Source organism: Phyllopteryx taeniolatus, chromosome 1, assembly GCF_024500385.1.
Source record: "Phyllopteryx taeniolatus isolate TA_2022b chromosome 1, UOR_Ptae_1.2, whole genome shotgun sequence".
NCBI classification, from domain to species: Eukaryota; Metazoa; Chordata; class Actinopteri; order Syngnathiformes; family Syngnathidae; genus Phyllopteryx; species Phyllopteryx taeniolatus.
In genome coordinates, this window is record NC_084502.1 from 20,536,762 (window position 1) to 20,564,393 (window position 27,632).

The 27,632-nt window shown below is 42.9% G+C and overlaps 3 protein-coding genes across 3 annotated transcripts; all 3 read right to left on the reverse strand.

The window, feature by feature from the left end:
• Positions 1–487: 487 nt before the first annotated feature.
• On the reverse strand, positions 488–7,736 carry prozb (protein Z, vitamin K-dependent plasma glycoprotein b). Its single transcript, XM_061779940.1, has 8 exons — positions 7,523–7,736; positions 4,028–4,191; positions 3,929–3,953; positions 2,310–2,492; positions 2,106–2,237; positions 1,954–2,030; positions 1,469–1,601; positions 488–1,381 (listed from the first exon to the last, which is right to left on the reverse strand). The coding sequence occupies exons 1-8, from the start codon at positions 7,725–7,727 to the stop codon at positions 771–773; spliced, it is 1,530 nt and encodes a 509-aa protein (XP_061635924.1). The 5' UTR covers positions 7,728–7,736; the 3' UTR covers positions 488–770.
• Positions 7,737–7,949: 213 nt separating this feature from the next.
• Positions 7,950–16,678, reverse strand: f10 (coagulation factor X). The gene is made up of 9 exons (XM_061779951.1): positions 16,520–16,678; positions 14,514–14,674; positions 11,995–12,019; positions 11,801–11,914; positions 11,571–11,702; positions 11,216–11,499; positions 9,285–9,402; positions 9,021–9,208; positions 7,950–8,487 (listed from the first exon to the last, which is right to left on the reverse strand). Exons 1-9 carry the CDS (start codon positions 16,578–16,580, stop codon positions 8,065–8,067), a joined length of 1,506 nt encoding a protein of 501 aa, XP_061635935.1. The 5' UTR covers positions 16,581–16,678; the 3' UTR covers positions 7,950–8,064.
• Positions 16,679–21,181: 4,503 nt separating this feature from the next.
• f7i (coagulation factor VIIi) lies at positions 21,182–27,097 on the reverse strand. The gene is made up of 8 exons (XM_061779996.1): positions 26,943–27,097; positions 26,545–26,708; positions 25,509–25,533; positions 25,308–25,421; positions 25,086–25,223; positions 23,611–23,714; positions 23,192–23,312; positions 21,182–21,889 (listed from the first exon to the last, which is right to left on the reverse strand). The coding sequence occupies exons 1-8, from the start codon at positions 26,998–27,000 to the stop codon at positions 21,276–21,278; spliced, it is 1,338 nt and encodes a 445-aa protein (XP_061635980.1). The 5' UTR covers positions 27,001–27,097; the 3' UTR covers positions 21,182–21,275.
• Positions 27,098–27,632: the final 535 nt, after the last annotated feature.

The following is a 27,632-nucleotide window of genomic DNA, read 5'->3' on the forward strand; positions in this document are numbered from 1 at the left end:
CCAAAGACCGAGTCCGAAACCTTGGTGTTCTGATAGATTCCGACCTGACTTTCACCAATCATATCAAATCAATAACTAAAACTGCCTTCTACCATCTGAAGAACATATCCAGAGTGAAGGCTTGCATGTGTCAAGCAAACCAGGAGAAGCTTATCCATGCTTTTATCTCAAGTAGACTTGACTATTGTAATGGTCTTCTGACTAGACTCCCTAAAAAAAAAACATTAAACAGCTGCAGCTCATTCAGAATGCTGTAGTTCGGGTTCTGACCAGAACAAAGAGGTCAGAGCATATTACTCCAATTCTAAAGTCTTTACACTGGCTTCCAGTCAGCTTTAGAATAGATTTTAAAGTTCTGCTACTGGTCTATAAAACAAAAATGGTTTAGGTCCTGAATACATGAATGAAATGGCAATGGAATATAAACCCAGTAGGGCTGTGAGATCGACACTCAGGTCAAATAGTGGAGCACAGAGTCCAAAGCAAACATGGTAAAGCATCATTTATGCAGCATCAGCCTCAAGTGTGCATGTTTTTAAGTGCAAGTTAAAAACTCTTCTTTTTTCCCATGCTTTTTAGAGCATTTCCACTTTTAAATTATACTTCCTGCACTGTTCGCTGTTTTAATTGTATTTTATTTTTTCCCCTCTTTGTTTTAAATGTCTATAAGCTGTTTTTTGTTGTTTTGTTAGTTTTTTATGTGTCGAGGACAAAACATCTGTAGTGGGAAAATGTGTGACACCAGAAGCTGAGCGGGTCACTCATATCAGTTAGTTTCTTTTTGACTGTTGGGTTGGGTGGTCGTGTGACTCGACGGCCTCCAGATGCTGTCTTATCCAGACCAGGTGTCGGGACACTTTGGTAAAGGCCAGCCCATTCCCCAGACAGCCTTTAGGTGGCACAAGGAGCAGGCCCGTGAGGAATGCTGTCCCTTTCTCCACCGTGGCGAGGGGCATAGCGGACAACAGACCTCCACATTGCCACGCGGTTGAACTTCTCTCAGTGTTGGATCCATTGATACTGTCCTTCTGCATTGGATTTTGACTCTGCATCACTATTTTTCCAGTCCGTCCCGTCACGCAGAACATTTTATTGGTGAGTGGGAGCGAGATGTTGACCTGGCCGCGACACTCGTCCAGACTCTTGTAGACAAGGTTGTGGTCCAGGTATTGGCTCATGCTCGCCACAACACCAACCTTCCCAGAATTCATCAGGATGTTTTCGCTGAAATCTTTGGTGGGCAGACACAGGTGGTGGAGGGTGGGCCCAAGGGGCATGAGGCTGGTCAACTCCAAAAGGGCCAGGTCATTGTCATGGTGATTTGGAACGTAACGTTTGTGAATATAGATAGCTTTAACGGACATTGTTGTATCCCTTGTACCTAAGAGACACGCAGCAGACCTTTACTGGGGAACATTGGGTTGAGGTCATTTCATGTGACAGATATTGATTTAATAAGGTTTGTTACCTGCAACAACAAAAAAATTGGAAGGTTGGGGGTTGGATTCCAGTAGGAGACAGCTAGAAGCAGTCAGGACAGTCCGCGGACCCAACAAAACACCGGCACAAAGCGCCGTCCCTCCACTTCCCAGCAGCAATGCCTGCAGACAAACGTGTTCAGGGAGGACGCATGCTTGCGGAGCCACAAACATGGCTTTTGGGGAAAAAAATTCAGTATAGGTATAACGTGCACACAAAATACTAATTTGTGGCCATGAAGTAGTTTTGAGTAAGCAAATCGAGTAGACTTTCTCTGGAAATGGTATGGTAGCGAAAGAGGTTGTTGTCCAAGTTGTTTGTGGGAATGATATTAAACCCACAATTTAGTATTTCGTGTGCATGTTATACAAATTTGTGGCCACAAATTAGCATTTTTTTTGCCCACTTTGTGTTATGATCACAATAACATTTTCACCCAATGTCATGTCAACAACGTGGTAGTGTTCATTTCACCTGCCAGGGGCAGTTGCCATGGTGACACATTGATACTGTCTGAGGGGACCCAGGAAGTCTTCCGCAGGGAAACTCCACTGTGGAAAGACTCAATGTCAGTGTCTAAAAAAATTGTTTGTGCTTATATTGTTGATGATGATGTTCTTTGGGACCTTCGGGCAGGCAGCTTCGTTCATCACTGTGCAGTTTGAATCCCGCCACGCAGGAGCATGTGTAGGCGGAGGAGGTCGCCGTGCACAGCTGGTGGCACACATTTGGGCCTTCAGTGGGACACGGAAACCTTCCTAAAACACAACACGTTGAAGCAGGACTGTCCAACAATCTGAGAGGGCATTTGAACCATCCCTGAGGTTCACCTGCTGCTACGTGTGGCGCTTTTCGCGGCTCCCATTCATCTTCCTGGCTCTTCATGTCTACCGGGGCTCCCAATTGGCATACAATTCCATGTTGGGGCGAGGCGCAAGAGCAGTGGAAACCACCCACCTTGTTCGTGCAGTTCCCACCGTTAAGACAGGGGTTGGGTTTGCAGTGGTTCCTGTCTATCACAAACAAACAAAAGGGGATGGCCATTATAAGTGGATTCATCTACTTGTACTTTCATCTCATGTTTGTATCAACAAGGTGGATTTGATCACCTGGCAGCAGAGGTGAGAGAAATTCACAGAAGTCACATATGTGTAAGACAGAAGGAAGTCGCAAGTCCCAAGTTACTGTGGCAAAAATCAAGTCAAATTGAGTCCCCCACTAAATGTCAAAATTACTTGGAGTAAGCAAGTCATAGGTCAAGCCATACTGTTTTGCGATCACAGCTTTTTTTCATAAACAAAACAAATGGCACAATATCTTGAAAATGAAGATTTTCAAATGTAAACAGGCAGGACCTGTCATGCCATGTAGTTCAAGTCTAAGTCGAGTCTCATGAATACCAAGTCAAGTAGAGCCTGTCATAGGATTTTGTCCAAAGTCCGAAAATTGGCGACTTAAGAATGCCTGGAGTCAAGTAGTGACTGGAGTTTCCCACCTTTGTTTGACTACTTTGCTACCTGCAGGAAACAGGAAGTAAGAGCACATTCTGTATCCATGCATTGCTAATTCTAAATAAACAGATTCAGGACTATTCATTGGAACTAAAAAAAAAAAAAGATAATATTGTAAATATTGCTATACCATAGGCTGGAGGAATGTGAGTGGAGTCGACACATCTGCAAACCTGCTGGCTTGAGGCTTCTGGAGATGGTTTTCATCTGCTGGACTGACTTCTTAACAAGAATCCGTAACCTTCAGATATTTTGTTAGTTTACTTATTTCCATATACCGTAGTTGTTTTATTTGGCTTGTGCGCTCCATTGTGTAGATGTTTAGCTCTGAGTCTCAGATGCCACTCCCTCAACTAAACATCCATCTATCCATTTTCTGTAGTGCTTATACTCATTAGCGTGTCGGGTGAGCTAGAGCCTAACCCAGGTGACTTTGGGCACGAGGCGGGGTACACCCTGGCCTGGACTGGTCGCCAGCTGATTGCATTTCACACTCACATTCACACAATGTCGAGTATTCAATGAAGCTAACGTTCATGTTTTTCGGATTTGCGAGGAAGCCAGAGTACCCCGAGAAAACTCATTTGAGCACAGGGAAATCATGCAAAACCCTCACAAGTAGGCCAGAGCTGAGATTCAAACCCAGAACCTCGGAACTGTGAGGCAGACATGATAACCGATAGTTCACGCTCTGTCTTACGCAATATACATTTATATTTCAGCACAGAAGAAATCTAAAATCATAATTCAAGCTATTTAGTCGTTTTTCGCAACGGCTCTGCCTCGATTAAAAATGACATGGAAGGGTTTGTTTACTAGTTGTCCCTTCTGAGAAGTTGGGGCTATTGTAATGGTGAAACGTCCTATAGATTTTCTTAACATGGCCCTCCCGATTTGTGACGTGACCAGACAGCAATATTTTATTGTACTGAACTTACCATCATAAGTGTTCCAGAACTTTACCTGTGGAGATACAGGAAGTGAAAAGTACTGTAGAAGGAGAACACAGGTGATGATATACTAGTGATTGGGCTGACCGTCTTGTCATTGTCTTCAAAGTACTCTCTGGCCTCTTCAAAAGTGCAGCGTTCTTCGTAACATTCCCGCTCCAGGTTGCCCTGCAGGATCTCCTCCACCAGGAAGTTGTTGGCTCGTTTGGAACGCAGGAAAATGCTTTGTGCAGGTGGCGCCTTCACAAACACTGAAACACGATGTGATAAAATTATTAGTACCCCAGTATTACAAAAGGTGACATTTTTTCAAAGACGGCAACAGATAATCAATAATTGTATCACCCATTAGAATTATTGTTACTAATTTGAGTGCAGAACATTTTTTTAGCACAAAGATTTATTTGGAAGTGTGTAATTTGTAACTGAAGGTTATACACACACAAACACAATAATAATAATGATACTAAATAATAATTAATTTAGAGGCGCCTTTCATGTCGCTCAAGGTCACCTTACAACGTATGGGATAAATGCAAGTAAAACATAAATAAAAACATCAATGAGACATCAATAAGGCAACAGAAACAGTAAAACAGCAAAATCAAGAAAAAACAAAACAAACAACTGAAATAAAACCAACAGGTGTAGTGCAAATATCTGGTTTGAACAGATGAGTTTTTTTGGGGGGTTTTAAATGTTATGAGGGAGTCTATATTCCGTGTGGGGGGAGAGAGTTCCAGAGTTTGGGTGCCAAGCAGCTGAAGGCACCCATGTTACTGAGGCGAAAGATGAGGGTGAGCGGCGGTTGTGTGGAGTGAGTTTATTCGTACAGGAGGCCACAGAGGTAAGTGGAGGCTGAGTTGTGGAAAGCTTTGTAGGTGAGGAGGGGGTTTTTGGAAAGTATGTGGTATTGTACACTGTGCCAGTGAAGTTGGATGAGAACAGAGGTGATGTGGTCAGATCATTTGGTACGAGTTCTGGATGATTTGGAGTCTGTTGATTTATTTTGAATAGAAACCAGAGAGGAGGGCTTTGCAATAATCGATACGGGATGTGTTTAATAAGTGGACCAGGATTCAGTGCTACAGTGGGACAGTGAGAGGCAGAGTCTGGAGATGTTGTGGAGGTGGAAGAAAGCAGTTCGGATGAATATATGAATGTGAGGTGCAATTGAGAGGGTGACGCCGAGGCTCTTGATGCGGGAGAAAAAGGGTACTGGGAAACCGTGGATGATTTTTGGTGGAGCAGGGGTGAGTTGTGACTTGAAAAGGGTGGATTTTGAGCCAGTGAGTAGAGCTTCAGTTTTATTGCTGTTTAGTTTAGGACAAATATTGTTCATCCGTGTCATTATGTCTTCCAGGAAGGTGGTGAGGGAAGTGGGAGGAGGGGCAGTGGTGGGTTTGGAGCAGTTGCAGATCTGTCTGTCATCAGTAACAGTGAAAATGGATCCCATGGTGACGGAGGATTGAGCCCAGGTGATGGTGACGAGAAGGGGATCAAAGACTGACCCTAGAGGGACACCCAGTGTGACATCAGTACACCCAGACTTGTGATTCTATAGATGGAAATACTGTTTACAGTCAGTAAGGTATGATGAAAACTAGGAGAGTGCAACATCAGTGATCCCAATGCCAGCCAGGCAGGGAGGAGTATGGTGTGAGAAATGGCGCTGAACGCTGTACTGAAGTCTATGAAGATGAGGATAGTAAGTAGTCCAGAGTCGGTTGCACAGAGGAGGTTATGTGATTTTATCCAGGGCTGTTTCAGTGCTGTGGTTGGGGCGGAAACCGGAGTGGAAGGGTTCATGGAGATTATTTGTGTCGAAGTGGGACTGAAATTGTGCGACAACCACCCGTGCATGATTTTTTTTTTAAACAAAGGGAAGGTTGGAAAGGGGCCTGTAGGCATTGAGGTCAGATGGATCTGCACTGGGTTTTTTCAGGATGGGTGTGATGGCAGCTTGTTTGAGAGTGGGGGCAACAGTTCCAAGGGTGAGGGAGGAGTTGATTATGTCTGTGATCATGGGGGAAATGGTTGGCAAAGAGGCTTACTGTACTAGTTGTGCCTAACCGATTCTAATTTACCTAGGGGTCCTTTGTTCATGAGGTTTGTTTCTTGGGCGGCAAAGTAGCACTGAACTTGTACGTAATTGGGGAGGTGCCGCACTCTATCACTGACCTACGCTAACACATTAGTAAAGCCAGAATTACAGTAAACCTTTGTATGAAAAACGTTTCATGGCAATAAATATAAAACAATCCACTTAAATACAGTATGGTCTGAAGTGACCATGCCTTCTTGTGCTGCGTGACCACATAGTCTTACGCAATGGGGAGAGAGATGTCTCAAAATTCCATGTCTACACATATATATCCAAAATTCACGTGTTTTTCAAATCCACAAATAATTTGCACGTGGTTTTCAAATCTCCAAATATATCCACGAGTTACACGTTTTTTTTAATGTTGTTTGTGCATTTATCATGACTTAACATTTGTAAATATTCAGTTTTGCTTGTGAATTGTTGAAGGTGCGTTTGTGGGTCAGCTGGCACATTTATTATTGAGACAAATGTAACGCAGTTTTCAACTTGACAACATTCACACGTGTAGGAAGGCCCTCCCTCCATCCGCTAGGCGGCAGTGTTGCTGTCTCCGTTGATAACTTGACTGGAAGTCATTTTTATTGGAATCCAACAGTCTAAGGTCCGACCCTGCTAAAATCCCCAATAAATTGACCATGGCTGAACAAGGTGGACTAACAGCAGCCCCGTCTTTATTAAATACAAAGAATTCACCTTCCTCATCTGTCAGCAAGATACAATAAACAGCTTATTATTAGTGTTTAAAAATATAATAGTGGCTAGCTCTCAAACATCTATATACAGTATATAGAGTCTATGCTTTCAGCGGAGATAGCAACACTGCCGCCTAGCGGATGGAGGGAGGACCTTCCCACACGTGTGATTTTATTTATTTATTTTTTTCCCAACTTGAAACTGCGTTACGTTCGTCTCAAAAATAAATGCGCGTGCCCGCTGATCCGCAAACGCACCTTCAACAATTCACAAGCAAAATTGAATGTCTACAAATGATAAGTCATGATAAATGCACACACAACGTTAAAAAAACGTGTAAATCGCGGGTATATTTGTGAATTTGAAAAACATGCAAATTATTTGTGAATTTGAAAAACACGTGTGAATCGCGGATATATTTGTGGATTTGAGAAACACGTGCAAATAGTTTTGAGACATATCCTTCCCCATATTATGCCACTCAGAAAACTACTGGACTGTCGTTTATTGCATGTCGTTTCCAACTTAAATTTTGTTTTCATCCACTTTAAAATATGAGAAAATCCAGGAGACACCCAATGGGAAAATATTGTTTTTCTACTTAGGACAGAAGAGACATGATAATCACCAAATAGTTCTGCAGGTGAGACTCCCACTTTTAACTGTAAGGATTGGAAAATAAATGTAGTCTTTGTGTCATGTTTTCCTTCAGACGGCCTACGAGCACTAAAGAAGCTCCAAGACGTAACACAAAGTTTAAAAAGAAGTCTAACAAATCTTACCTTCTGCTTTGCCAAGGACCTGGAGGATGCATGCAAGCAAGTTGAACAAGAAGAGACACATTCCTGGTAGCGCCATGACACTGAGTGGTCGATGAGTGTCGTCACATCCCGGTCGTGAAGCACTTGTACAGCTCTGATCAACACATGGTCCTCCATGACATTCGTGAGTCTCAGGGTCGCCTCCTGAATATTTGCCTGCCTTCATCACGAGTTCAAATGTTGACATCAAGTTCAGTTTGCGAGAAACTTTGTGTTCTTGGACTACAACCTCACAAAACAAACAGCAGCTCTGTTTGTTTGTACATTTTATTTACAGAGGTAGCTGCTCTTGGTGCCAACTAAGTAAGCACTATACTATTCTTCTTCATTGGGGTGTCCTTAGTTCATATTGCTAAAAGGAAAAACACTATTAATGCACACACACACACACTGTTGTAGTGTTTATTTATGGGGTTTGGAAAATGCACAAACTCAAAAGCTTTTTTTCATCCAGCCAAATTTCACAACTTGTCTCAGCGGTCTGTCGAGAAGATGTGGTTGTTTTATAAATACAGCCTCTTGATTGGTCCACTTTGCCTCCTCACCCTGCCCCCGCTCATCTCTTTGCCCAACAGAAACTTGATGGCCGAACGGATCCATTTGGTGAATTTGGATACTTGAGTGTAGACGCCGTACTTGCCTTCTTTGGCACAGCCTTCGCCCCAGCTCACAATACCAGTAATGAAATTGGTGTTTTTGTATGTTGTAACGTGTGGCCCACCACTGTCTCCTCTGCACGAATCCTTAGCTTTTTTGTCATAGCCTGCGCAGAACATGTGTGCAGAAATCCGGAAAATGCTAGATTCTTTACACGTTTGTTGGGGCACATAGGGTACAGAGAGACGCTGCAGAATTTTGGATGTTGGCATATTTTCGCCAAGGCGGCCAAAACCGCTAACCATCCCGTCTTGCTGTTTCATAAGGACCTGCAAGGACATGTTAAAACCCAATGATAACAAACATGCATTTACATACACTACTCACAAAAAAAGTTAGCAATATTTGGCTTTTTGGGGGAAATTGCTGGTGGAACTTAAAATAAAGTTCACCTTTACAGGTGAGTTTAGAGTGTCAAAGACTGTCATCAGTGGGTCAAACTAGAGATACAGAGAGATTGGAAGAGTCACAGAAAGGGATAGAAGTGGATGTCAGTGGTGCCCCCTGAAAAAACAATCGCTGACAGGGGCAGGGGGTGGGGTTGAGTTTTTTGTCCCCTCTTAACGCTCGTCAAGGAAAATTGATGCCCCCCGAATCTCAGGTGGATGCCCGGGATCCAACGCTCCGACACTAGTGGACGACGACATTGAACAGTTGGACGTGCATTCAAAATTTTACACGTCAACTGTAAAGATTATAGTGCCTTTTAGGTTCATTCTGTAATTTCACCCAAAAAGCCAAATATCCAAAACCTGGGAGTCTTGTATACTGTACATAAAACAAAACACAGGCACGCACTCACCCTCTCAGCAAAATCCGGCTCAGGGAGGCAGGCTGGCAGGATGAACCTGGAGAACTTGATGGGCGTGGCCAGTTTGAGGAGGGCAATGTCATTGTGAAAAGTGTCTGGGCGATACAGCTTGTGAGTTAGGGCGGTCGCAAGATAGTGAGTGGCTTCAGTCCCCTCATCCGCCAATAAGTCAAACTCACCTAGATGGACAGAAACAGTGACATTTTATCACTAAAACTTCACAAGGATAGACACTGATTGGTCAGTCGCACCCACCCAGCCTCACAGAGATAAAAGATGTGTGGTTCATGCAGTGTGCCGCCGTTAAGATGATGTATTCGTTGAGTATGGTACCGCCACAAAACCCTATGTCATTCTCATCGAGGAGAAGTGCCTGCATTGACAAAACAGGGGGAAAAAAGACACACCATGGAGCTACTTTCAACATGGACATGCCTATCGCGTGGAAACATCGGGACCTGATTTACTAAGCGCCCAAATAGTGGACATTAAATTGCATGTTCACTCACTCTAACAGATTGCACTCATATTTGGCAACAGGTTTAAAAGGGGTGAAGACTGCCATCTTTAAAAGAGGGTTTTGCGCTTTACAGTAGGTAACTGATGGTTTTTACAATAGAATATTTAGGAGAGCACCACTAGCGCAAAATGAAGTTTGAAGTGATGGAATTGGAAGTGTCAGTGGAAGAGGCAAACAAGCATAACTGAGTTACAGAAAAGAAATCTATCGCTGCCATAATTTTGGGGAAACCAGCAACCACACACAAGCCAAGTTTAAAAAAAAAAAAGAAATGTAACAAATCCCGCTTGTGTGGGAATTGGATGTATCTGCCCATCCTGCGTAACACTGCGTTTAAAACTTGGTACAGCACACCCGAAAACTGCTCTGGGAGAGTCCAGCACCAATTGCCACGGCGCACTGAAATGACTCAGATGCTGGGTTGAAATGAATTTTGTCATAGGTGACACGGAATGACTCCTGAATGTGAATGGGGAGAAGAGAGAGCGTAGTCAGCCCTTACATCCTCTAGCAGCTCCAAAATTGCATTGCTGAATAGACCATTAGTCGCAACAACTTATGTCGCTGCCATTTCAAAAATGTTTACATGAACAGAAATGATCCAGTACTCTTATTTTTCCAGTTCAGGGTGTACCCCGCCTCCTGCCCGATGACAGCTGGGATCGGCTCCAGCACGCCCGCGACCCTAGTGAGGAGAAGCGGCTCAGAAAATGGATGGATGGATGGATGTTAGAATGTGTGTTTGTTTAGTTATCCATTATAAACAAAAGATCAAAGTTCATTAGGCACGTTTGTATCACAGTGGCACACTTTTTAATACTTGAGCTTCACTGATGTAGAAAGAGCAGACCTGATGGCATTATAGCTTATACACGCAAATGTTTTTATTTTTGCACTAACGAGACTCCTTATTTCACAGTTTTACAGGTAAATAATTGTTTGTTCCAAATAATTTGGATCTGTGTCTGCGTGAATTGCATACCTTAAAGTTGCTTTAACACATTATTGGGGTTTTCATTTAATCTTGGTCAATAGTTCCATACATTTTACGCCAAGTAGCACCGAGAAAAATACTTGGTGTCAAGATTATGACCAGCATAAATATGCGTAGACTATTTCGTTGACTATAATCTTGTGGTTATTTGTCATCTAAAACTAGACTAAAACAATTTAGATGACAAAATTATGACTGCAACTAAATTGCATTTTAGTTAAAAGATTTGGACTAAAACTACATGATGAAAACACGATCTAATGGCCGCTGCACCTGGATGAAATATAGTTATCTGGTTGCCCCACACGCAAGAAGACGACTAAAACTAAATCGAAATTTGCTGTCAAAATGAACACTGACTCCTCCTCCTCCCCACAGTAACCACAGTCGTGGTTACAGATGGCAGTGGCAGTTTAGACCCGCTATTTTAAGAAATCATTTTGATCTCAGATTTAATTAATCACATTGGGTGTGCTAAATGAATATATTTGCTCCTCCCAGAATATGCAAAATGAACTATGTGGCCATTTTTGCCCATTTTACAAACGTGATCCTGGGTGCGCCCAGTTCGTAGTTTAGCTTCCACGTCTGTTTGTGTGAGAAATCAAGTTTTCATGTGCAGACCTTTAGTAAATCAGGCCCTTGGTTTCTGAGTTGATCAATTGTCTGCACCTGCCATGGACAATCTCCTGGTGGACAGTTCGACCCATTCACGATGCGGGTTTTTCCAGCTACGTCGGGGTAGAGTTCTTCCTCCTCCACATATTCGTGCACCGTTTGTTCACTGGTGATGTTGCCAGGAGCTGAGCTCTCTGGCAGACTGACAGCGGCGGTGTCATTGCCTTCAACGTGGGTTTGGTTGAAGCCAGTGACATTTCCCTCTGTGGTGTTAGGGCGCTGGTACCTGAAAATGGTTCTGGTTTTGCCACTGATTGTCACGCCACATTTGAAGGGCTCTGCAAGAGTTTGGTGGTGTGAGGAAGAAGCACAGAACAACAGAATGTAGCCCATGTGGAATCATGCTCACCATTGGATTCACAGGATTTTTCGTCAGAAGCCAGGAAATATCCATCAGCACACGAGCACTCTAGGTTTCCTTGCTCCACCTTGCAGAAGTGATCACAGCCTCCGTTTTGGTTCTCACAGAGCTGAGGAATAGCTGGAAGGAAACAGGGCAGCGTCTAGACGACTCACGCAAAGGTGGGGAACCTTTTCAGATATATAATGAACACATTCACAGGTACAGTGGCTCCATACAAATTTCACAATTGGAACCCTGGTAGCCATCATCACAGTAGCAAGTGTAGCGACCAATCCCATCTTCACAGCGTCCTCTGTGAGCGCAGGGCATCGAAAGACACGCGTCACCATCTGTGGGTCAACCATATATTGGAATCAAAAAAACAAAACCAAACATCACCAAATATGATGCACACGATCACAGTTCTTACCAAAATATGTGGCCCAGAATTTGTCCTGAAAATTAGCAAGAAAGACTCAAAACAGGATGAAATCAGTTAAAGAATGAAGTGAAGCAGTTCACGAAAATGTTGGTTTACCAGTCGAGTCAAATTTAGTGGGCAGAAAGGCTAATGCTACCTGGACCAACAGATAGCAGTACTAGTAGCTTACCGTGACTACATTTAAATGCACATATTAATCGGGTTACAGACATACACTAAACAGGATGTTTCAACAAAAATGTTAATAATGAACTATAGTATATATATATATATATATATATATATATATATATACAGAGAGAGAGAGAGAGAGAGAGACAGTTAGTGAGTATAGATCATAAATACACCACAAGCTATGATCCCCAAAAACTTTAGTATCATTTCAAACTTTTCAAACGTAACACCACTTTTTAAAAAAATACCTATGTTATTCTTCCAGAGCGAAGGCACGGACGGCATAGTTGTGGTTCGGCATTCACATATTGGCAGATTTATTTATTTTTTTACCTATCTTCCGTTATTCACTGAAAATCAAATGTATTTATTGTTTTTACGTTCAGGTCAAAGCAATAAAAGTATTACTTTATCACAACTGGTGCAATCTTAGTGTTGTTAGGTTTAATATCATTAATACAATTGATAGTTTTTTTGTGTGTGTCTAGGCTTCAGATGTTCTATTTTGTTGGTGGTCTTTGAATGAATCTTGTAAACAGTCCAAAGTAAAACTGAAAGTAATGTATGTTTCTGCTTCCGTCCCAAAGCAGCTACTAATAGCCTGTTTTGTCGACGTTGCTGTTAAAATTATCCTCAATAAACATTTACTCGTGTGTAAATGCCGACAGGTGGTTTAAATTACTTTAATACCATCTGTGTAAAGTGTGGCGGCACGCTGAACAACTGGTAAGCAGATCTGCCTCACAGTTCTGAGGACCGGGATTCAAATCCTGGCCCCGCCTGTGGGGAGTTTGCATGTTCTCCCTGTGCCTGCGTGGGTTTTCTCCGGGTACTCCGGTTTCCTCCCACAGCCCAAAAACATGCGTGGTAGGTTAATTCAAGACTCTAAATTAGGTGTGAATGTGAGTTCGAATGGCTGTTTGTTTCTATGTGCCTTGTGATTGGCTGACGACCAGTTCAAGGTGTACCCAGCCTCTCGCCCGAAGTTAGCTGGGATAGGCTCCAGCACGCCCACGACCCTAGTGAGGATAAGCAGTACAGAAAATGGATGGATGGATGTGTAAAGTGCACTTGTGCATATTTTTTTGCACATGTGTGATGTCACAACAGTTGATGCTAGCGTGTTAGTCAGAATAGTATGCGAGCTGATACTATCAATAACCCATATGTGAAGGTGCTTTATGTGTGTTGGATAATTTAACTACTTAATACAGTGATAAATGTAACATGGGTTCATGATTGTGTACATGCTACATGCATGGTGTTGGTGGTATATGATGTTCTTCGTTTAAAGGGATTTGCCGCCACCTTTTGGCATCGATATGGAATTACAAACCCCCCTTTCAATTACTTTTTTCGCGATTCGCGGAAGGACTCTTACTTTAAAATATTTACTTATTTTAGCTGATGTAGCGTTAAGTTAGTTCCCTTTTGGTCCAAACACCCCCACCACCTGCCACCCGCCACCGCCGTCCCTACACTTCTTCTCATGGGAATCAATGTAAAGTCAGCATTGGCCATCTTTCTGCCACCAAGGTTCGATTCGTACAGCGCATACATTTGAGGAAAAATCTGGTTTCCAATCATCTAGGTGCATTCATCCAAATTTTAAAAATTGATTAAAGTCAGATTAAGGTGTGTATATGCATTTTTTAAAGTCTGGTTTAAATGATTGAATGCATAGTTGGGTTTTGTGATGATACATGTACGTAAATGTACTGACAAAAAGAAGCAGTACAGTATTCAGGCTACAAATATAACCACCAAATTTCATCAGGTTTATTGAAAAATTATTGGTGAGTATTAAAAATCTGAAGGAGCAAATTTTTAGTCTACCTCAGGCTAGCGTAAAGGTAATTTCCAAAAATGTCATTAACCTAATTTGGCCTGAAATCTACTGAACTGGGTATAAAGTAGTTAAACGAGAGCTATCAAATAGCCAACCTCTAGCTAGGCTAGAAGCAAAGGAACTAACTGGATACACAGCCATCCCCACCACCATTTCGCAGTTCACCTATCGTGGTCTTGCTACAGTATGTTGCAGTAGTCCATTAAACATAATATTTTTGTGTTGAAATACGTTCACCATGTTTAAATAGGCTTCTTAAACTATCAAAACAACTTTTCAAAAAAAAAAATATCTGTATCGCAAATGTTCGCCATAGCGCTTCTCCTTATTAGGGTAGGGGCTGAGCTGGAGCTGTAAAACCTGGACTGGTCACCAAACAATCGCAAGCAGCTAACTAGCCTACCTCAAGTTAAGACGGGAAGCACAACAATGTGGAGTGTGGGTTAGGGTTAGTGTCAGCGTGTGTTTCAGGAATTGTGTATACAGTTTGAGCTGCATCTTCAAAAATCTCTCGCGCCTCCTCCCAGCTGCAGCGTTCCTCCTGACACTCGCGCTCCATGTTGCCTTGCTTGAGCTCCTCAAAGTATTTGTTGGCTCGTCTGGGCCGCATCAACACCTGACTGGCCTCCTCGGTGCCCAGGAACACTGAGGACGGCGAGAGATAAGCGGTAAACAACTGAAGATCATCAAAAAAGAATTGTACATCAATCCGTTGAACATTCATTCTTTCCATGCTCAATTGGCAATTGAAAATAAAGAAAATAGTAAGGAATTAAATTTTAGGGTGGGAAAGATCAAAAATACAAAACTGTACATTTAAAAGGTTATTTATTCATTTATCTATTTATATTTAAAATTAACTAAACGATGGTTAGACCCCAAACTTGGAAATTATCGTATTATTATTGTTTTTTACTATGGCAGTATGGGAACCTAAAATACACACCTCAAGCTAAAACCAAAGCACCTACACACAAACATGTTGAATGTTATGTCAATGTTAAAACATATTAATTAAAATGTCTAGAAAGTAAATGTTTGCACTTTATGTGTATATATATTTTTTCATGCCAATAATTCTAATAAAATGATCCAATAAATTCGGCGGCACTCTTAATCTGTTATTTTCATCACCAAAACTATTTTGCTAGTGGAAATTCTTCTTGGCTGGTAACTCATTGGCTGATGATTAAAAAACATATCGAACCCTGGTCAGGAGCATTAGTAAAGCTACATTAGCATCCGTTAAGGCCACAACTACCATCCTTTACGATCCATCAGCCCGATTACAGTTAGTTATTGTAATTGGTTTCATGAATTATGCCTGACATGGAAGATGCGCTTTTGCTGTACATGCTTTTGCTTTTCCTTTTGCACCATACTGTACTGACTTTCTGGCGACCAGAGACATAGCCACACAGTTCCTGGCGTATCAATGAAAATAACGTTGTTGTTGAAGTGATTTCAGCCCCCCATCTACTCGTCCACACGCTGTTCCTTGGACATGAATAAGTTGAAAACAATGCAATCCCACAGATAAACTGTGGTGAAAGCAATTGTCATGTCTTCCTCCTTTTGTTCCTCGAAACAGTACAGTCATTGTTCATGTTATAATATGGTTGATGCGTCATTTGATGGATGGTAGTCGTGATACTGACTGATTGTGGCAGCTAACAAGCTAACATAGCTTTACTAAAGCTCCTTACCAAAACTTCCGGTTCATGGAAACCTGACCATGCATCAATGCATCCATCCATTTTTATAGCACTTATTCTAATTAGATTTGTGGGTGAGCTGGAGCCTTTCCTGGCTGCCTTCGGGTGAGAGGCGACGTACATACGTCACTAGAAAATCGCAAGACATATACTGACAACCATTTACACTAACATTCGCACCAAAGGACAATTTTGAGTCTTCAAAAAAGCTAATATGCATGTTTTTGGAATGTGGGAGGAAGCCGGAGTACCCGGAGAAAACCCATGCAAGCATTCGGAGACCAGGCAAACTATGCACAGTTAGGCCAGAGCACGGATTCGAAACCACAACTTCAGAACTATGAGGCGGAAGTGCTAACTACTAGTCCGCAGTGCTGCCGCCACCTGAGCAAAATCAAATTCAGTCCTGTGCCTTGTTTCTCCATTTTGTACTTTTGATCTGAGCCTAAAATTGAAACATAAAAAAATCAGGCATTCTTTAGTTTAGTTTTTTTTATGATAGATTAAAATAAATAGATAAATAAAATAATCAGTCAGGTTTTTTGTTTATTTTGTAATTGCCGATTAAAAACTAATGTAAAGAAGAAATGATGCACAGATTTACAGAAAGAGTTTTGAGAATTTTTTTTTTGTCCAATCAGGTGATAGAATGTATATCAGGTGTACTGATGTCACAGTCCACATACTAAAGATACACACATTCTAAACACACAAAGGCGTCCCCATCACCACCGCCTTCCCCTTTCTATCCTTCGCCCTTTGTCATCGAACGTACCGTGAGCGGTGGCCAGGCGGAAAAACAGCACGCCAAGCGACAAGCCGCCAAAACAAAACATGGCGTCCAGTGGTAAACCAAGAAGAAGCTTTTAGTGGCGTGGGGATGATATGAAGTCTGTATACACAGCGAGGCACAGGAAGGGGGAGGCCAATGTCCTCTGTGGGGGTGGAAGGGGTGTTAACGTGTTCAAGTGGACCCGTCTGGATGGGAGGGGACTGCGTTGTCTAAATGTTTCACATTCTGTACAACTACCACATGTTGAGATCTGAGACTTAGTCTGCAAAAGAAATGTTTTCAATGTTAGGACTCCAAATAATTTTTTTTTTATAAAACAATGGCATACAGGAAGAGAACATGAACTCGGCATTTTGAAAACACAGATTAATATGAAATCAATAAACCAAAAGGGAACAACTAAAATAAAAATATTAAGGGTGGAGGGATTAAGTTAACATAATAAAACAAGAAATTAAATTGACCGGTTATTCTCAAGGTCAGAGAGCGTTGAAAATCTTCAGGTCACAGAAGTCTTTTAGGGTTGCAGGTGAGCTGGTGCCTATCCCAGCTGACTCTGAGCGAGAGGCAGGTTACACCCTGAACTTGTCCCCAGACAATCATGGCGGGGCGTAAACATGGCATAGTCAAATATTCGCAGTCACATTGATACCTATGGGCAATCGAGAGTCTTCAATAAATCTGTTTTTGGAATGCAGGAGGAAAATCCCACATGAGCAAGAGGAGGACATGCACACAAGACGTGAATGGCTTTGAGTTTGATCTAGGCCCCGGTGCTGCCGAAAGAAACATCAAAGATCTCATTTTAAAACTTGACAAAAACATTTTTAAAACGTCATATTCGGCTCATAAGAGAACAGGCCACTTACGTGCCAGCAAAAAGAGGACTGACTGAACCTAGTTAACTTACCCCGTGATTTTTATCTGCTAAAACATCTTAACTGTACAGCCAATGTTTCAAGTAAGATTTCAACTGTCGTACAAGAATAACCACAAGTTAGCCACTGTAATAATAACAATGTGTTCAAACAATAAAACGTTGTCTTTTGCTACGACGTGACATGGATTTGGCAGCTAGTATGCTGATGAGCTAACTGTATTCTAAATGTTCTGGCCAAACAACACAAACATAAAGGACAGCAGAATCGAATCAAAGCAGCAGAATTGAATCAAAGTGCATTTAGTCTGCAAAAACACACACAAAGACAAAAGAAGATAAGTAACCCCCCCCGCCCCCCAAAAAAAATAAAAAACCCAACCAAAAAAAAAAAAACAGTTAACAGCACAACTTTGCTTAACAGAAGCATCAGCCACATGACTAATCATTCTAGACTGAACATTGCATGACTTGGCACCAAACTACTGGAGTAATGCTGGAGTCCACTTACTAACTCCCTGGTTCTCTTTTCACATTGTTTTTCTCCGAACACCATTTGAGACTGGTCCTTATTTTAGAATATAGTATAGGCCCTGTTGCACCACAGTGAGAATAGCTGCCAGATAATATGGCACTACACATACAATGTAGTCAGTCTGTGTGACTTCTTGATTCAGAACATCCTAATCATTCTGCTGACATTTTGTATGCAAACATCCAAATGAAGGAAAACAAAACCTCTCTTCACCATCACCCCAAGGACACGCATCTGACTCTCCTAAGACTGATGAAAAGGAAAACATGCCAAATGTCTTCTTTAAAGGAGTACACGCACAATAGAAAATGGATGAATGGATTTTTTATTTCAGACCTCAAACTTTTCATCTTGACAACATATAAGGACAAATCATTGAAATGTTTTTCATGTTGACTGTTAAACTACTTTTGTTCGCAACATGTTAGGTGACATCGTGGTTGAAACCAGGTTCTTGGACTCCACCCAGTCAACGAATTTGGCCACATTGGTGTAAACGCCAAAGTACCATGGGATGGAGCATCCCCGCGTCCAACCCACCACACCTGAAAGGAATTGGGTAGAACCACAGAGAATGGTCAATACGCTCCCGACGTCTCCACTGCAACTCATGTTGTCGGTGACGTTAAACCGGGTTGTCTGGGAGCACTGAGAGTTCTGGATGAAAGCCACGCACTTCCTGCGGAGGACGGGGTAGGTGAGGACCTCTAAGAGACTAAGATGAATTTTGTGGTACAACACATCAAAAGCGCTGGCAGGTCAGGATGTGACTTTATCAATATGTTTTTCAACTTGCTGAATTTTGGTCTGAGATGCCGACAGTGTACTGGTTCACTCATCTGACTTCTATGTAGGCAGCAATAGTTCAATTCCCACTCAGTGACGGTGTGAATGACCGTGTGATTGATAACCAAGACAACCAAGAAAGCAGCGTTATGTACAAAGAGTACAGAAGAGAAGGAACTTAATTGTATGTCTCACACATTATAGTTACAATTTGTTCTGCCAGTTGAAGCGCTCGAGTATTTGTGTTCGTCCATTGACCAGCTATTGTGAATCACACAGGAAGTTAACCGGATACTAACTTGATGATCACCGGCGAGAGTGAAAGTGCGTCGCAGGGCTTGTGCACATAGTCCATTATCGTATTCGTCCCAGCCTCACCCTTGGTCAAAACCAGAAGTCAAGAAATTCTATAAATACTGTAAACCGTAAACAAAAACATATGCTCTAGCAAACCACAGTGAGCCATTATCCACTAATGGAGAAAACATGGAACAGTGGTGAACCTTCCCAGGAGTGGCCATCCTACAAAAATTACACCAAGAGCTCAGTGACGACTCATCCAGGAGGTCACAAAGGAACTCTAAAGAACTGCAGGCCTCACTTGCCTCAGTTAAGGTCAATGTTCATGACTCAACAATAAGGAAGAGACCATGCAAAAATGGCATCCATGGTACAGTTCCAAGGTGAAAACCATTGCTGACCCCCCCCCCCCCCCCCCCCCCCCAAAAAAAAACATAAAGGCTTTACTTTTCAACAACAGCAAAATAAACCCATGAATGACTCCTAAAACGGCGGCAACGTGGACGACTGGTTAGCGCATCTGCCTCACAGTTCTGAGGACCGGGCTCGATGGATGGACGGACGGAAGGACGGGCAGACTGATGAATAGAAAGATCCATCCATCCATTTTCTGAGCCGCTTCTCCTCACTAGGGTCGCGGGCTTGCTGGAGCCTATCCCAGCTATCATCGGGCAGGAGGCGGGGTACACCCTGAACTGGTTGCCAGCCAATCGCAGGGCACATGTAAACAAACAACCATTCGCACTCACAGTCACACCTACGGGCAATTTAGAGTTGTCAATTAACCCACCATGCATGTTTTTGGGATGTGGGAGGAAACCGGAGTGCCCGGAGAAAACCCACGCAGGCACGGGGAGAACATGCAAACTCCACACAGGTGAGACCAGATTTGAACCCGGGTCCTCAGAACTGTGAGACAGATTTGCTAACCAGTCGTCCACTGTGGCGCCCTTATAATTCATCGATATTTAATTATATACTGTATCACTGTCACAATGAGATTCCCTTTGCACTAGTTGTATGGCTCTATATATACTTTTGTTATTTATAACTTTTCACAGAAAAACAAGCAACACATTATATCTCTGCCTTTTTCTTCCTGCTTAGATTAGATGTACAGTTTCCTTCACTCCTGCTTTTGTATTTGCTATTATTATTATTATTAAAGTATCTTTCTATTCATCCGTCCTTCCATCCATCCATCCATCCATCCATCTAATTAGCCTGTGTATCCACCTTTTTGGCCATTTTTTGTTTAGTGGTGTGCCATGAGATTTTTCAAACCTAAAATACAATGGTATCTTCCCTTCACTTTTCATTTTGTATTTTTGTATTTGACAGTTTGTTTAGTTAAAAAAAAAAAAACAGTGACAGTGACTGTCACATTTTTTTTAACTGAAGCTTGCTCGTAATTAAAATTTTGTCACAAAACAAAGCAAAAAAACGACCGCGGGATGGTTCGTTATGCATAAAAACTGGTTAATTGGGGCACTCAAGGTATGTGCCTTGTGTGTATGTGCCTTGTCTCAATGAAGGTTGGGAAACACTGATATAAACCGCTGACTGTAGGTCAAAAGGCAACTTGCTGACTGTCTGGATCTTCAAAGACTTCTCTGGCCTCCTCGTAGTCGCAGATCTCCTTGCGGCATTCCCGTTCCAGGTTGCCTTGCTTGAGTTCTTCCAACAATCCAGAGTTAGCGCGCCGCCATCGGCTCAGCACAGCGTTGGCCTTCTGGTTCTCCAAAAACACTGACAGCAAACACGTATCGTCAAATCATGGTTCGCAAACTGACTGGATAGTTGAGTATGTTTGGCCTTGTGCTGAGGCTTGAAAAAGCTAACTACCTAGCATTATTAGCATGTTAGCTAAGTGGGAACAAGTAAGAAATGATGACGTTGTATCCATATAAAGATAACTTATTTCTGTAATACCATTAAATTCAAGTTTACAATAAAGAAACATACTGTACCTGCAGCTGCAGTGAATCAGAGCCTTTAAGCTACACCCCCCCGATGACTCTTACGACACTCAGACTCAGCAAAACAAACATGTTCCCCTTTTTTCCATCAGCTCTGTAAACAAACCGGTGGTCAATTGGCCTGGGATTTTTGCTCCCTAATGAGGACATGCACTATAGAAAATAGATGTTTTTTTTTTTTTTTTTTATTTCAGACCTGAAACTTTTAATTTCTTGACAACATACAATTAAGTACAAATAAAATGTTTTTCATCTTGAATGTTAAACCACTTTCTGTTGCAGCAGGCCAGGTGACATTGTGGTTGAGGCTATGTTCTTGGACTCCACCCAGTCAACGAATTTAGCCACCTTGGTGTAAACGCCAAAGTACCCTGGGATGGAGCAACCCCGCCCCCAACCCACCACGCCTGAAAGGAAGTGGGTGGAACCATAGAGAGTGGTCAATGGGCTCCCGTCGTCTCCACGGCAACTCTCCTGTTGACCCTCCAGGTAGCCGGCACACAGCATGTTGTCTGTGAAGTTGAAGCGGGATCTCAGGGAGCATTGGGAGTTCTGGATGATGGGCACAGACATCTTGCGGAGGATGGGGGATGTGCGCTCCCCCATGGATGCGGTGCTGTGGTCGTTTCCTCCGCTGGTTCTCTTGCCCCAGCCGGAAACAGTGTGGTAGCGCAACAGCAGCAGCTCACGCTCTGCCAAGTCTTTGGTGGGCAGGCAGATTGGTAGGGCATGGCTACTTAAGGACACGCCTTCACTCAGACGCAGAAGCGCAATGTCGCTGTCTCCCGTCGCTATATTGTAATCCTCATGAACAATCACCGTGGAAACTGGGATTCTTTGTTCCGTGCCTTCGTCCACATCCAGGTTAAGTTCCCCTGGAAACATCAAATATATATTTTTTAATATCTATCCCACTTAGTACTTGGCGATCAGTAGTGGCTGGTGTAGTTTTCACAGGGGTCCTACAAATGAAGATAGGTGGCTGGCTGGATGGATAGATAGGTAGATGGACAGATAGAGAAACAGAACATCATTAACAAGTAACATCATCATTCTATGATTATTATTACTTATAATAGAAAAAAACTGTACTTTCTGTATGCTATATGTCAATGTCAAGACTCTCTGAGTCCTGTCATTTTTCGACATCTGTAGACTGGCTGCCTGATCGCCCGAGAATGGGAACAGAAATGGCGTGCACTGACTCAGCTCCATTTTATGCAGATGGGAGGGTTTATAGGCTAATGGGAGCTAGAATTCAACGCCCTCCCTTCGCATCTTTTGTATTGCACAAGGACCGACCGCGCATGTAAAACATTTAACGAGAGTCAATGCGAAACGATCGATGCACCCTAAACCGATCATCATTAGCTATACAAGCTACTATCCTGCTCGTAATATTATATTTTATTTTCATTTTCATTATTCCAGGTTCGATTCAGCGGCCCAATCCTCACATGCTGCCAGACCTTGTCTGATCTCAGAAGCTAAGCAGGGTCAGTCCTGCTTAGTACTTGGATGGGAGACTACCTCGGAATACCAGATGCTGAGGTTGGGCAGTAGGTCAATTCCCTACTCCTGTCAAAAATTCCAGAAACTGCAGTTGCGGCCTAATGTGCCTCATGGCATTGAGAGCTCTAACTTTTGACTCAGCAGCGTTGGGGGCGGCACCCTTGTGCCCTCTATAGACCAGCTACCACTGTTGGTATGAGAGGCAAGGATTTTTCCTCTAACATAACAGAAAGAAGAAACCTGAAACATAAACTTGGCTCTTTGGGTCGACTGGTTGGGTTGAGATGGAGAGACAGAGCTGAGGGACAAAGGGTAGATACAGAGAGAAAATCTATCGAAGAGTTGAGCGACTGGGGGAGGGATGAGAGAACAATGGGAACAAAAAAAGCCATATCAACAACAGTAATAGTCCCCCAATGACAGGTACTGGTTCGCTCCCAACACCACCGTCCATGGCGTCACTGCCACCAATAACATGCACATGAATGTGGAGGTGCAATGGTGCCGGGAGGAGCAACCACAGGGGAGCGAGAGGAACACAAAGAGAAGCAGGTTCGTAACATATGACATGAACAGCGTAAGCAAGTTGAGATAAAGAGGTAAGAAGGATAAAGAGAAGAAAAGAGGAACAGACATCATTGGTTTGACACTAAGCATGTGCCTACCTGCCACGACAGTAAGTTTGTCCGGGTTGATTGCGTGGACACAGTGAGCTGCAGTAAGGACTTGGTCTGGATGGATCAGAGTGCCCCCACAGTGACTGGCTCCGTTCAACTGAATCAGAACCTGATAGGAAAAATAAAAAATCGTTATCGTTATGTGTCCTGTGATTGCTGGCAAGTAATGCCGTCGTGTATCATGAAGTGATAGCAGAGGTAAACATGCGAGAACCTCAATGTGTGCTTGTAATCGCACTGAAGCATGGTACCATAGAACTGTCTCAGTGTGAATGAACCAGCAAAATGCGTATCGATTTCTGTTTTGGTTTGGACCCGAGTCCCAAATGACAATTTACAAGCAGTTTATGATGACACTTATACAGCATTACAGTTTGTCACTCATGCTTCATGATCAGAGCGTCTACCTGCCAGGGACACTCCCCTTTGGGACAATGATTGGCTCCAACAAGCCTCGTCTGATCCATCAGACTCTGATTGGTTGGAGCCAGTTGACCACATGGAAATTCCACTGAAAGACAGAAAAGCATGTTTATGGGCTGAAGTTCCATGACTAACTATTGGATCCCGGGGTCCATGCGCCATAACTTGGTGGTCTGTAAAATCATGTTAAATATGTCCTATCATACCAACATATGGGGACAGAGCTATTAATAAAACAAACATACCAAATTATACGTTCCTGCCTTAGCTTTGGGCCGATTAAAAGCTCTGACATGATTGTGACATACTGCATCATAAAAATCTGACATCCTTGCATGCGTGCAGCATTTGCTTCTTGCTCAGTCTTCTCTCAGGTGGAGCTCTGCAGGTGAGGCAAGGTGACCTCTGAAAAACGTTTGTGGCTTGTGAAGTTTACTACATGTGGATGAATGACTGCTTTTGCAACATATAAATGTCTTTGGCATGTCTTTGGCAAGGTTCAGCGCCACTGACTCCATGATAACCTTGCAACAGGCTCCTCTCTTGTCTCGTCTTGTCTGATGTCGTACTAGAGCAGCTCCAACTACCGGAGACAAATTCCTTGTGTGTTTTTGGACATACTTGGCAAATAAAGATGATTCTGATTCTGATTCTGATATGTAAAATAATGTGAAAATGTTTCTTAGTTGGAATTAAACTCACTTGTCGCTTTTTTGAAAATCAGTGACGAGAGCGGTCGGAAAACGGCTCAATATGGTGACCAAATGGCTAAATTGTCAACACTGACTGTACTTTTTTTGTAAAGTTGCTCCTCTCTGTTCACAACCATGTTGTTAGTGAAAGCAGTGCATGTCAGCTAATGATAATGTGTATATGCAGTATTACATTTACTTTGAATTGAATTTGGTTAAGAGCATTTCTATCAAATAGGTCATGAATATTTATGTTTAAATGTTCCCCCCAAAATTCCCATGGGATTTAGGTGTGCACATGGTAGTTGTTTTTAATTGGCATTAGGATTATGAAGCGGCACGGTGGACGACTGGTTAGAGCGTCAGCCTCACAGTTCTGAGGACCCGGGTTCAATCCCCGGCCCCGCCTGTGTGGAGTTTGCATGTTCTCCCCGTGTCTGCGTGGGTTTTCTCCGGGCACTCCGGTTTCCTCCCACGTCCCAAAAACATGGCTGGCAACCAGTTCAGGGTGTACCCCGCCTCCTGCCCGATGACAGCTGGGATAGGCTCCAGCACGCCCGCGACCCGAGTGAGGAGAAGCGGCTCAGAAAATGGATGGATGGATGGATGGATAGGATTATGAAGGTGTCCTTGGAAAAAGGTCTCCCGTGTAACAGATCCCCTGGCTTAAGAGAAGCTCGTACAAAGAAATACAATCTCGCGGACTAACTCAATCCCACATAGTCATCGTGCAAGTGCTATTTCAAGTTATTCCAAAAGAATCCCACCTTGAGCAATGCACTGTCGCCCATCCTCGCCCAGAATGTAACCGTCAGCGCAGGAACATTTGCGGCGTTTCCCTGAGCCGTCGCAAAAGTGCTGACACTGGCCGTTGTGGTAAATACACTTGAGTGAGTCTTCAAACACTAAAAGATGGGAAAGGGGCAGCACAATGAGCGATGATATCACCACATATACAGAGTCATTGAGTTGTTATTTTACTGCAGTACCCATCTGACAGAAGCGTCCCTCAAAGCCTTCGGCACATTGACACTGGAAGCCGTTTTCAACGGTGACACACACGCCGTTGTTATGACACGGGTTGACTCTGCAGGGGTCCTGACCTGACACCACAATAATTCAGAACGGCAGCAAAAGTCAGACAAAAAAACAGGAACAGAAATTGGTCATTGAAATTAATCCTGACTTACGGTCATATGTCTGCCAAAATTGCCTCTGTGGAAGCAAAAAACAACAAAAATGTGTTTGTCAACAATCAACAATCTTAGTACAAATTATAGTCATATAGACTAGTGACTCCCAGACACACAAACGTGGCTTTAGAGAGCTTCTGGTGTGCTGCAAGAAATTATACAGTTTCACTGTACAGACCCTGTACAGTCCAGGTCGTAGTGGTATTTGATTCACAGTTGAGGGGGGCGTAGTTTCAACACTTTCAGCGGAAACCCCCACAACATTTGAGAGGGGAGAGAATGGCTTGATTTTTCACGATTTTAAAGCCTCATTTTATATACCCGTCTATGTTTCTAATCATTGAATCAAACTTTTCATGCTAAAATGTCTCTACCGTTAGTTGTCTGATATGAAGTTGAATCATTTGCAACGTTTTCAGAAAATGCTGATTACATTTTTAGCTATACAGGATTGTTCACCTATTATCTAATTTCCTCTGCCCTAAAAAGTAACACAAACTCATCTTTATCATTATGCGCGTTTTGTCTTTACCATTATGCAAAAAGTGCATTTCAGTGGGCCACCAGCATTTCCTCTGTCAATAAGGATTGCTTTTACTATGAATGGCTAAAATGTTAAATCATCAATGACATTTTGAAAATAGGACTTTATGGTAAATGTGGCTGTTTCAGCAAAGGAGACATTTACCCGTATAAAACCAAGGTGGCATAAAAGCAATGGTGTCCACCATTATTGATCATATTATATCAAAATGACCCATTTGCGTGTTTGACTGTTTGTCTCGTTTAATAAATGGCTGAAAGTGCATCGACGAGTGTCACTCTTCTTTTTTTCCTCTCACTTCACTCAAGCAGTAGCGTAGCTGAAGCTCACGTGTAATTGAAATCGTATTCGCGACACAAAGCGACGGATCATAACTTGAAAATTGGTTACATTGGGGCCTACAAGGTACCACTGTATGTGCCAAGCCTCATTAAATGTTGGGAAACTGATGTAAACCACCGACGGAAGGTCAAAAGGCAGTTGGCTGACCGTCTGGGTGTCGTCCTCGAACACCTCTCTGGCCTCTTCGTAGTCGCAGATCTCCTCGCGGCATTCCCTTTCCAGGTTGCCTTGCTTGAGTTCCTCCAAGAATCCAGAGTTTGCGCGTCGCCATCGGCTCAGCACAGCGTCGGCCTCCCGCTTTTCCACAAACACTGACGTCAGACGCACAGAGTACACGTAGAGTCAAAAATGATGGCGCAAACTTTCTGTAGTGAAGCATGTTTGGGCTTGTGTTGAGGTTTGAAAAAGATCACTCAGTGCCTTGCATTATTAACATGCTAGCTGAGCGTGAACAAGTCGGAAATGATGGCGTTGTGTCCATATAAATGACAACTGTAATTCCAATACTATTGTTACATTTCAGTTTGCTTTGTTAAATACTGTACCTGCAGCTGCAGCAATGCCAAACAGCAGAATCAACAAAATGCAGCTCCTTGCCAACATGATGTCCTGCGCTCAACTGCCAAAAGTCAAGTTTTGGGTCTGTTTGTAGGAGAGGCAGAGCCTTTAAGCTACACCCTCGGATGACCCTGACGGCCCTCGGACTCAGCAAAACAAACACGTTCCAATTTTTTAATCAGGTCTGTAAACAAACCAGAGGTCATATGGCCTTGGATTTTCCTCTCCTGAAACCAGGACCCAGAAGTATCACTCTACAAAAATGATGGCAGAACACGTGGCCATCATGAAGTTCTGGAGTGTTAGTTTGTCGTACCAACTTATAATCATTAAGTTGTCTCGGCTGGTTCCTAATTGGCCAAGTTGATGCGTTTGAAGAACCGAGCTTGTTACAAGCTCGCAGTAGCTTCGTGTTAATTCAATGATTTTGAAGCCTCCCTCAAAAAATATGGGCCTAATTGCCTATATTAAATTTAGAGTATGCAGTTTTTAAACTGCTAGCAAGACTTAAAGATTCCCCATACAGACGGCAGTGATTTACATCTCATGATGCAAATGGCAAACCGATTCATGTCCAATTTTATTTTGGGGGCAGCGCGTTGCGGCCACATACATCACATATGCCAGAAACCGCCAGTGTTGACCCTATCTCATGGCGTCTTAGAGCATTTCAGAAA